The sequence below is a fragment of the Talpa europaea genome, assembly GCF_964194135.1.
Source record: "Talpa europaea genome assembly, chromosome: 2".
Lineage (NCBI taxonomy): Eukaryota > Metazoa > Chordata > Mammalia > Eulipotyphla > Talpidae > Talpa > Talpa europaea.
Window position 1 is genome coordinate 346,179 of NC_140068.1, and position 10,940 is coordinate 357,118.

At 71.8% G+C, this 10,940-nt stretch overlaps 1 protein-coding gene across 1 annotated transcript in view; it reads left to right on the forward strand.

Moving 5' to 3' along the window:
- The window catches only part of WDR27 (WD repeat domain 27), a gene marked incomplete at both ends in the record, with an annotated part of 29,018 nt that extends 20,409 nt beyond the window's left edge, over window positions 1–8,609 (forward strand). Inside the window, 2 exons of the mRNA XM_084228783.1 lie at window positions 2,481–2,579; window positions 8,559–8,609. Coding sequence (XP_084084909.1) covers window positions 2,481–2,579; window positions 8,559–8,609 — 150 coding nt within the window. The remainder of the gene's footprint in view (window positions 1–2,480; window positions 2,580–8,558) is intronic.
- Window positions 8,610–10,940: the final 2,331 nt, after the last annotated feature.

Genomic DNA, 10,940 nt, shown 5'->3' on the forward strand with positions numbered 1-10,940 from the left:
CCAGGTCTCGCAGGCCGGGCGGCGGCCGAGCGCTCTCTGAGCCGGGTCCAGGCTGAGGCGCAGCCTCCCTCGCGGTCAGGGCCTTGGGCCGGGCGTGTCCGGCGGTGCCTCGGGGCCGCGGGAGGACGGGCCGGCCCGGCCCTCGCTGTCGCTGAGGAAGCCGCGAGGGGCAGGGCCACCTCCCGCGCTCGCCTCCCCGGGCTGGGCCGCGCGGCTGCAGGCCGGGTCCTCCTCGGCCCCAGGCACCTGCCGGCCGGGCGCGTCCCATGTCTGCCCCGTGTCCCGCCCCGTGTCCCGCCCGCGTGTCCGCCCCGTGTCCTGCCCCGTGTCCGCCCCGTGTCCTCCCCGTGTCCCGCCCGCGTGTCCCGCCCCGTGTCCCACCCGCGTGTCCCGCCCCGTGTCCTCCCGAGGCCGCGTGGCCCCCGACTCCTTCCCCAGGCCTGGGGCGTCGCCCTCTCGTCCCCTACCTCCCGCATCCGGGGACCCCGGGCAGAGAGGGGGGCGCGGGGCGGGGGAGGGAATGGGGGGGCCTGGCCCCGGTGGGGTCGTGGCCCAGTCTCTGTCGGCCGGGGGTCCCTGGAACAGACGCGAAGGAACTTCTGGGGACTCAAGGAGACCCCCGCGTGCGTCGCTGAGCCCCGTACTTGGCGGGCGGCTCCCCCTTGCTCCCACCCAGCCCAGCCTGCTGAGGTGGCTCCGAGCTGGAGCCCGGCCCGTGGCCGCGTCGTGGTGTGTCTGCGGGAAGCAGATGCCAGCCCAGGACGGGGCGCCTGGGGGCCTGGGCAGACAGGGACTCTGTGCCGGCTCAGGGCAAGGTGCGGCCATAGACTCGGGGGGCACAGACTCGGGGGTCACAGACTCGGGGGCACAGACTCGGGGGCACAGACTCGGTGGGGGGCACAGACTCGGGGGGCACAGGCTCCACGCGGGCAGCTGACAGCCCTCGCAGCGGCTTCGGGATGGAGAGGGTCAGGCCGTGCCACCGCCCGCTGCGCGCCCCCGGGTACCCGCTGCTGTTGCTTTTCTGCCTGGTGAGGAGACAGGGGCTCCCGCAGCCGGACCCTGCGCCCCCCTCCCGAGGGTGTGAGTCCAGGAGACGCCCGCCCAGGGGCCGGGAGGTGACTGCTCGCGGCGGAGGGGTGAGGAGGATGGGGTCCCCCCCGGGCGGTCGCTGGGCCCCCCTGCTACTGCCCTGCAGGAGGGGACGCGAGACCCTGGCGTGGTCAGGCGGGCAGCGCGGGTCTCCTCCCGCCGCTTCCTCGGGTGACCTCCTGCGCCGGGAGGTGTTGGCGCCCCAGGTGGCCACGGGGAGGCGCCCCGGCCCTGGGACCCCCGCCACGAGGGGCTGCGGGGTGGGGCCGCCTCGGCCTTCCTGGGCCGCGGCCTGGCCGTCCCCGCCGTGTCTTGACGCCTCAGTTTCACGTGGCTTCGTCCTCGCGGTCCCCTTTGAACAGTGTGGGGTGCGCGGCCTGCCCCCCGCTGTGGCTGGGGAGCCCGAGGCGCGCAGCCCCGCGCCCTGGGACCGGCGCTGGTCTCGGCAGCCGCCCGGGCCTCCTCGGGCGCCCCCCGTCCTCCTGCTGCGTCTTGCCGCGGGGACGGCCGACCTGCAGGCGGGCTCCGCCGGGCAGGCTCCCGTGGGCTCGGCAGCCTGAAGAGAACCTCGGCGTCCTGGGGGTCACCCCACAGCTCGGGCCACGGGCCACAGGGCTCGGCCCCGGGACGTCCTTCCCCCGGGCGCTCTCTGGCCGCTCTCGGGCTCCTCCTCTGACAGCCGCGCCCCTTCCTCAGGCCCGGCGCGTCCACCCGCGGCCCGCACCGCCCCCGTGTCCACCCTCGGGCCCTCCCCCGCCCCCGCCCCCCGGAGACCAGCATCCTCCGGAGGAGACGACGCCCGCTTTGCCTGGAGCTCGGGGCGAATCGCGCGCGCGTTCTCGGTGTCTCTGACCCGTTCGTTCCCCGGTCCTGATCCCTGAAGACGCGCCCGCCCGCGGGCCTGCCGCAGGGCCCCTGGCGACGGGCAGCGAGAGCCTCGCGGCGTGGGCGGCGGCCGAGCGGTGCCCCCAGGCTCTCCGGAGCGCGAGCCCCCGTGGCAGCGGAGGGGCGGCCCCGGCCCAGCCCACTCGAGGCTGTCGCCGTGCCCAGCGCGGCCCTTTCCGGCCGGGAAGCCCCTTCGGGCAGCCGGACAAGGGTCCGGCCTCGGGGCCGCCGCGCACCTTGGGGTGCGCGGGCAGAGCCCTCTCCCCTGGGCCCTGGCCCGAGCCCCCTCGGGCCCCTCCTGTTCCGCGCTGGCCTCGCAGGCCTCCGGCCGCCGCGCCTGCTGCCCACCCCTGCCGTCTGCCTGCGGCCTCCACGGCGCCGCGCCCCGGCGAGCCCTGAGCAGCCGCGGCTCCTACCGCCTCCCCCGACCAACGGCCGAGCCCGCCTGCCGGGGCTCCGGGGCCAGGCCCTGGGGACGCACACCCGCCCCCTCTGTCTTCCAGGCGTACGTGTATGAAGTGGGGTGCAGCACCTTTGCTCACAGGCTGGCGGGACACACGGACACTGTCATGGACGTGGCCTTCAGCCCCTCGGCCCCCCAGGTATGGCCCTCCTGGGGTGCCCGGGCCCCGCCCCCACCATGCAACGCCCATCAGACTCGCTGGATGAGATTTTCCGGGGTTCGTCCACCAGCCCCGTCTGCGGCCACCTGGGTCGAACCTTGGGGGGTAGAAACGTGACTGTTTGGGGGCCTGTTCTGGCTTCAGGGATGCCCGGCGCACTGCCCACGCCTCTCCAGCAGGTTGGGGCGCAGCCTGCACCCCTCCCTGTCCTCACCTGCCGCCTGGTGGACGCGGCCTGGAGGGGCGGCGCCCCTTTCCCTGAGCTCCCTGGTCAGCCCTGGCGGCCTCCCGGGGGCGCCCAGTGTGACCGCTGCCTTCACCGGGGGCCCGCGTCGGCCACTTTCTCCATCTGTGTCCTTCAGGCCTGTGGTGACTAGAGACCCTTCCAGCCTCTTGCGCGCGCATCTCGGCTGGGGGTCGTGATCCAATTTACAGCCTCTCCTCCTGTGTCCGAGGCCGAGGGCCACTGGGGATCTCCCGGGGTCCTGTTTCAGCCTGGACGTCCCCTTGAGACATGGAGCTGCTCAGCGAGGCCTCGGGAGCAGGGAGCTGTGGGGACCCCGTAGCAGCCGCACTCCCGGGTGTGTCCGAGGGCCTTCGGGAGGGAGGAGCCGGCGACTGACTGGGCGGGGCGGCCATTCCCCTGCTGGCCTCCAGCCGGCCTTGTCCTTCGAGACCCACCTGTCCGTCTCCGGGGCGTGTGGTCCCCCCAGCTCTGGCCTCTGTGTCCAGTGCCCCCGGTTGTGCTGAGTCCACTTAATGTGCCCGAGCCCTGGGCCCCAGCGGCCAGCCCTGTGCTCAGCTCCGCCGGTCAGGGGCAGGTCACTGCTCAGGATTCCTGGTTTCCTTAATCGGCGGCAAAAAGGACGCGTTTCCTCCGTCCACCCGACACGGGGTCACATCAGTGGACACGCCCGCGGAGGAAACCCTGGAGCTCCAGCTCTCAGAGGCGACCGGCTGGGCCAAGGGCAGCTGTGGGGTGGCCGCCGGGGAGCCGCCCCCCAAGTTAGGTCTATTGGGGGGGCAGGAACAGATCCAGGTCCGCGGGCCCCACAGAGCAGGGGGGCAGGAGCACCCACCGGGGGGCGGGGCCGGAGTCCACCCTGGAGGTGCAGAGTGGGCGCGGGCTTGGAGCCAGGGAGGGAGCGGGCGTGGCGGGCCGTCCGCGGTGGGCAGCAGCTGCCACCTGCCCTCCCGGGGACCCCTGTGAGCCGCTCCCTGCGCCCTCACTGTCCCGGGCTTATTTCCAGAAGTGTGATCGCGGAGTCAGAATCCTCACTTTTCCCGTTGTTGGTAAATGCCAGCTTTTTTCCGACAAAAGCGGAGCCCGTGCGCGGGGTTGGGTGCGGCCGGGCCTGGCCTGCGTGCGGCCCTGGCCTGGGACTCCCGCCGGGCCGGGCTGAGCCGGAGGGAGCCGGGTCTCGGTGCCTGGGGTGCTGGTGGTGGATCGTTTATTAACGCCCTGAATCGGGCATTTGTTGGGGCTCCTCGCTTTCCCTTCAGCGGCAGCCCCTCCCCGTGTCGGTCCCGCCGCCGCGTGTGGCTTCTGCAGGGTGGTCCTGAGACCCGCTTCTGTCACGAGACGTAGGCGAGTCCCCGGGAGTGTCCCCAGCGTCATCCGCGTTTGCCAATGCTGCCCCTCGCCTCGCCGGCGCCCGGGGATGCGCATTTTACTTAAAATGCCTCCGTGGGCCGTGCACGCGCGTGGCGTTAGGTGTGGCGTTGCTGCCGCCGGGGCCAGGCCCAGCGTCCCGTCCCACCAGGACGGACGCCTCCCCGCAGACGTCTTCCCCTGGGGCGTCTCCCTGACTTCTGCCCGGCGCTGGGCTCTCGCTCGGCCTCCGCCGGGGTGCTCCGTGGGTTCCACGGCTCGAGCCACGCGCATCTTTCGTGGACTGACTCCTGGGTGCTTTGCTCTTTGGGGGGCCGGTCTCTCGAATGGCCTTCCTGATTGCAAGCCCCTGCTGGTGCCAGGTGGCAGCTGCCGCGCCCTCCGGCCTGGCCGAGCGGGCCACCAGCTGGCGGTCCTCCGCGTGCAGTCCTGGGCTCCGTGTGCAGGTCGCCCCACAGCAAGTAGCTTGATCTCCTTGCCGCCCGAGGCGCCCTGTCTCGCCTGTTACCGCGGCAGGGACCCCAGGCCCACGCGGTCCAGACAGCACGAGCCGCCCCTTGAGCCCGGGGAGCGCCCGCTGTGCCATCAGGGCGTCCGTCAGCCGCGGGTTCTCTGCCGTGTCTGGCCGTGGAAGCGGGGTGCACTGTGGTCTCGGGCGGCGCCGCCGTCCCCTTAGCTTCTCTGTACCCCTTGTTGTCCGGGCCGCGCGGCCGAGCGCCGTCCTGGCCACCCCTTCGCGTTTCATCTGCCTTTTGTGTCTTACATTCGGGTTTTTACTCCATTTTGGGCAAATTTGATTTTCTTCCTCCGGCGGGAGATGTTTTTCACCGTGACGCCCCCGGTGGTCTCGGGACGAGGGTGGTGTCGGCCTCACCGGGTGCGCTCGGCGGCACCTCGCCAGGTGCGCTCTGCTTTCCCAGCCCCGGGGACCCCGCCGTCCCTCGGGGGGCTCTCGCGGCTTCAGGTCCTTTCTCAGAATCCATCTGGTCGGGTTTCTGTCCTCCGCCTGCCGTGGGTGCTGTCCGTGTCCGAGTCTGCCCATTTCTTCCGACTGTCCAGTCCGTGGCCCGCAGTGCTGGCCCCTGCGCGTCCGTGCGGTGCTGCTGCAGCTTCTCCTTCACGTCTCATTTTGTTTTCCCTCCTCGTCGAGAGCCTGGCTTCAGGCTTGTGTATTCTGTTCTTGTTTTTAAAATACTGGTTTATTGATTTTTAAATTTTATTTCTTCTCTCATAATTACTCCTCCGCTTGGGCTGACTCTCAGCTGCTTCCCCTCCTTCTGGTTCCCTTTGGGGCCGCCTGGGACTTTTGCTCGCTGGTCACTTCTTTCCCGGGCGTGTGGCGGGTGCTGCTCTCAGCTGCCTCTGAGCCCCTCTTCCCGCTGCGCCCCAGAGTCCGACAACCCAGTCTCTGCTTCCGCTCATTGTCCAGCCTCCTTCACCTCCCTCCGGACTCACGGTGGTTCAGGTGCGCGTCGGGTGTTTTCCGTACATTTGCGGGGAAAACCCTTTTCTTCCGGCTGATTTCTGGCGTCAAAGAGACGCCTCGCGTGATGTCATTTTTCATGAATTCACTGAGACTTGTCTTGTCCCCAACGTGTTTGTTCTTGAGAACGTTCTGTGACCTCCTGGGCGGGCCGTGTGTTCTGCTGCCTGCGGTGGACGCCGCGTCGCTGCAGCTCGCCGCCTCCTTCCCGTCTGTCTGCTGGCCTGTCCGTCGCGGCCGACGGGGTGCTGGTGCCCCCATTATTGTGTTGCCGTCGGCGTCTCCCCGCAGGACCCTGGGTCTGACGTGTGGACGCCGCGATGCCCGCTGTGGCTGTGTCAGGTGCACGCAGCCCTTCCCGGGGCCTTTGCCTCCCGCTGTCCGTCCCGAGGGACGTCTGTTTATCCACCTGCTGCTTCCCGCGTTCAGGATTTTCCTTGACTCTGAGCGCCGGTTTCCTCCCCTTGCCGTCAGCCTGTCTGTCTTCGCAGCGCGAGCGGCGCTTGGAGCCGTGGGCATTGGGTTCGGGCTTTGAAACGCTCGCGCCAGGCGGTGGGCGGTTTTCCTCGAGGCCGCTCGCTGGGTGTTCCTCGGGAGGCCGGTCTTGTTCGTGGCTTTCTCGACCGCTCTCTGCGCCCCTCGTCTGGGTGATTATTTAAAGCTTCTGTTTCTCCCTCTGGCTCCTCTTGTTTCCGAGTGCGTTTCTTCGTTGCCCCGAGCTCTGGCGCCGCCCTTTGATGAGCCTTTGTGCGTGGCTGTGCCTCGCTCCTCTGAGTCCTTCCACCTCCCGGCGTCTTCCACGCGGGCCTTCTGGATTTTCTGTCTGACCGGGAGGCTCGCCGGCCAGGTCTGTGAGGGCGAGTCCTGGAGCCTTCCTCTTCCCGAGAGCTCATCTTCTCCGGAGGCCCCGCCTCGGCGCGCGTGGGCTGCGTCCCCCGTTCTGCGCCCGCGAGTCCCGAGTCCCGAGGGCCTGGGCTTCTCCTCGGCGGCAGCCGGGACTTGAACCGCTGATGGTTCCCTTGGCCGGCAGGTGGCGCCGCGGCCCCGCGCCGTCCGCGTCCTCCTGGCGCCTGTGGCTCCCGCGGGCCCAGGCCCGCGCTGCAGTGGCTGCGGGGAGGGCGGGCGGGACGCGGGGTCAGCGCTGTCAGAGCCCCCGCAGGGTCCCGGGTGCGCGTGCGGGCCGGGCGCGGGCGGGTGGTCCGGGCAGCCGTGTCTTGTCTCGCCAGCCCCGCGCGCCGTCCCGGGCCCTCCCGCCGCCTTCCCCCAGCCCCCGCCGCGCGCCTGCTGCTGCTGCTGCTGCTGCTGCTGCTGCCGCCGCCCCAGCCCGGCTCGGGGGCCAGGCTTGCTCCCCGCGGGGCCGAGTCCCCTGCGCGCCCGGCCTGCTCGTGCAGCCCCGCGGACCTGGTTCCTGGCTCTGCCGGGCCCCGGCGCAGGGACAGCGGCGCTGGCGGCGGGCGCGTGGGGAGCGGCTCCGGGCCGCGGGGGAGGCTGAGGCAGCAGCGCGTCTGGGGCGCCCGCACCTCTGCGTCTCCTCCCTGCGCCGTCCGCTCTCCCGCGAGCTCGCCAGTGAGGAGCGGGGGCCGCGGGGGCCGGGCAGCGGGTGCGTGGGCGCCTGGACGGCCTGCTGGGCCAGAGGTGCTTCTGTGCCGGCCGGGAGAGGCTCGCAGCCCGCGAGGCGCGCGCTCACCGCCTCCCGTGCAGACCGGGCCCGCGGGGCAGGGCCAGGGCCCAGGGACGAAGGCCCCCCGGGGGGCCCCGCGCAGAGGCCGCGGCGCCTGCGCTCGGGCAGGACACCCGCGGAGACGCCGCCTGCCCCGGGACGGTCCAGCCGAGGCCGCGCTGACCCCTCGTGCCCAGGACGCGTCAGGCCCCGCACGGCCACTGTCCTCCGCGGGAGACGTTCTGGGATTCTGTGGCAGCAGCAGGCGGAGCTTCCGCTTGGGAAACACGTGCTTCTCCCCGGCCTGTGTCCTCCCGGCAGCGTGTCTGACGTGGTGTGTGTGGTGTGTGGGGTGTGTGGGGTGTGTGTGGTGTGTGTGGTGTGCGGTGTGTGTGGGGTGTGTGTGTGGTGTGGTGTGTGTGGGGTGTGTGGGGTGTGTGGGGTGTGTGTGGTGTGTGGGGTGTGGTGTGTGTGGTGTGTGTGGTGTGGGGTGTGGTGTGTGTGTGGTGTGGTGTGTGTGGGGTGTGGTGTGTGTGGTGTGTGGGGTGTGTGGTGTGTGTGGTGTGGTGTGTGTGGGGTGTGTGTGGGGTGTGGTGTGTGTGTGGTGTGGTGTGTGTGTGGGGTGTGTGGTGTGTGGTATGTGTGGGGTGTGGTGTGTGTGGGGTGTGTGGGGTGTGTGGGGTGTGTGGGGTGTGTGTGGTGTGTGGTGTGTGTGGTGTGTGGTGTGCTGTGTGTGTGTGGTGTGTGGTGTGTGTGTGGTGTGTGGTGTGTGTGGTGTGTGGGGTGTGTGTGGTGTGTGGTGTGTGTGGTGTGGTGTGGGGTGTGTGTGTGGTGTGGTGTGTGTGGTGTGTGTGGGGTGTGTGGGGTGTGTGGTGTCTGTGGAGACTGGTGGGGGGGCTGGCAGCTTCCCCAGGGCCCCCCACGCTGCCGGGCTTGGGCCTGACCCCGTGTGTCTGAGGTTCCGGCCCGTCCTCGCCTCCGGGGACCCGGGTCGCTCGCTGTCACTGGGTCCCCAGTGGCGTCCAGGATGACGCGTGGCCGGGCCGGGCTGGGGGTGCCAGGGCCGGTGGGTCGGGGTCCGCGGCCGGGGAGGAGGGCCGGCCCGTGAGGACGGCTCTGAGGGCGCCCGGCCGCGGGGGAGGGTCAGGGCCGGGCGCCCTCCCCTTGGCGGGGCCGGGGCGCAGGGGCCTCTCTGTCCCGCAGCTGGTCACCGCCACCCTGGACGGGATGCTGCAGCTCTTCACCGCCGAGTGACCACGGCCCCGCCCGGGCTGCTCGGCCGTCAGCGCTGCGGGGAGCCCGGGCCTGTCCTTTCCCGTGGACGCTCTGGCGGCCGCCGCCTCAGAAGCCCCTCCACACGCACCCCTGCCCGGTCGGCCGCGGCTCAGCATGGCGAGGACTCGGTGCTTCTGGAACGTTCCTCCTCGGCCCTCGGGCTAGAGATGCAGACGGCGTGGGGTGCCAGCCCCTTGGGGCATCGCTGGCCGTGCCGCCCCTCTGCCAGGGCGCCGTCCCGCCACGCCCCTGTGGCAGGTGAGCGCCCGCTGCGGCCCCTCCCTCGCCCGTGGCCTTCGGGGACGAGAGGAGGACAGGCCAGGGCGGCCCCACCACTCCCGCTGGCCCGGCTCCCGCCCGCCCCGGCCCTGTGCTGTCCCCCTCCCCACCCCGGCCCCGGCTGCTGGGCCCAGGCAGCCCGCTGGTGCCACGGAGGACGCCGGGCCGGACCGAGAGGCCCAGTCCCCGCGCTCGCCTGGCCCGCTCGGGGCGCCCCGGAAGTCGCTGGCCGGAGGCTCGTCTCCTGCAAAGCCGTCGCGGGCCCGGCTGGCACGTCCCTGCCGCTCCCTGGGCGCCGCCGGCCACGTAAGCAGACCACGCGGGCCACGCCTCGGGCTCCCGCTCTGACTCCAGCCTCGTGGGCGCCAACGGCCACGGCCCGAGGCGGTCAGCGGCGCGGGCAGCGCCTGGGCAAATAAAGTGATTCCTTGAAAGGCCGAGAGGCAGGTCGACGGCAGGGGCGTCGCTGCTGGTCCCACGCCGAGTGGCAGCTGCCGGTGCCGCCTCAGAGTTGGCTGCTCGCCCACTGGGTCGCCAGTTGGGGTCGCCTCACCGGTCGGGATCCCCCGCTGGGGTCACGGGTTGGGTCAGGAGTCGGGGTCACGGGCCGGGGTCGCCCGGGGGGCCCTGGGCCGGGACTTCCCTGAGCAGCGGCTCCAAGTGTCTGGGAACCAGTTGCGATAGAGCGGAGGCACCGACCCTGGCAGGGCTTGGGCCGCGGTGTTTGGCTCGACGGGGGTGTGGGGGTGTGGGGGGTGCGGGGGGGTGGCCCAGGGCCCTGGCGTTGGGGTCGGGGTCAGGGCGGCGTGGGGCGCCCAGCTGGGCTCAGACGGCAGAGGCCGTGGCTTCTTTCCTGGCTCCGGCTTCTAATAAAAGGCCGGACCTTCCGGGCACAATGGCGGGTGCAGGCAGGAGCCGCGGCGCCCAGAGCACGGCCCCCCGCGCGGCTTCAGAGCTCGCCCCGCCAGCGCCGCGGGGTCCAGGCAGCAGAAACAGGCCCCGCTGCACCAAACCTTGCTCTGCCCGGGTCGGGGGCCGGCCGCGTGGAGAAGGCCCGCTGGGGCGCCGCGCCCCACACCGCCGCCCGCGGGGTCCTGCCGCGCCCCGGGGCCGGTCTCCAGACAGAACCACGTTCCCCGGACAGACGGCGGCGGCTTTCTCCGCGGAGGCCGCCCGTGGGGCCCGTGGGGCGCGCCGGGGCCGGGGGCGCGGGGCAGAGCCCCACAGTGTTCATCTCGTGCGCGGCGCGCGTGCGGCCCTGTGCACGCAAACACGGGGTCTCACTTCTTACAACTGTTTCTGCATCGCTCTTCGTGTCCGCGCGGTGCGCGCCTCGTCGCCTCGGCGCAGACCCGTGGCGTCCCCGGCACCCGCTCGCCGGGACCGTCCCTGCGGGCCTGGGCTCGCCCCGCTTTTTAAAAAAATTTTATTTATTCTTTGAATTATTTATGCACACAAGAGCTGGGGTGCAGGCCAGAGGCGTGGGCGGTGAGAGGACTCCCCAGAGACAGAGCGGGGAGCAGAACAGGCGGATCCACTGAAACCCCTGCGGAGGGAGCAGCGGGGGACAGGCGGGGTCAGCTGCGCCTGTGGGCAGCTCCGCAGCCGGCCGGGATGGAACCCGCGCTGCAGAGGCTGCGGACAGCTCCACGGGCTGCGCCCCCGGGGAGGCCCGGCTCACTGCTTCTTTGTGGAGGAAAGGCCGGCCTGTGACCCTGCTCGGGGGTACAGGCCCCCCTCGGCGCCCCTCCGCCCACCCTCCCGCGGCCGCCCCCCCCCCCCGCCTCAGCTCTTCGCGCAGGTCTCGGGGCGCGCTCTGCTTTGGTTTGTGGCTTGGTTTCCTAGACCGAGCGTGGCCAGCGGGCCCCGGTGGAGATGCTGCCCCCACTCGCCCCCCGCCCGCCCGCAGCCTCGGAGCTTCGCGTGGCACATCCAGGGCAGACGCCATGGGGCTGGGCATGGGGCCGCGCGTGGCAGCAGGGGAGGACGGCGAAGGGCCCGTGGGTGGCGCGCGGGGCTGGCCGGGGCGAG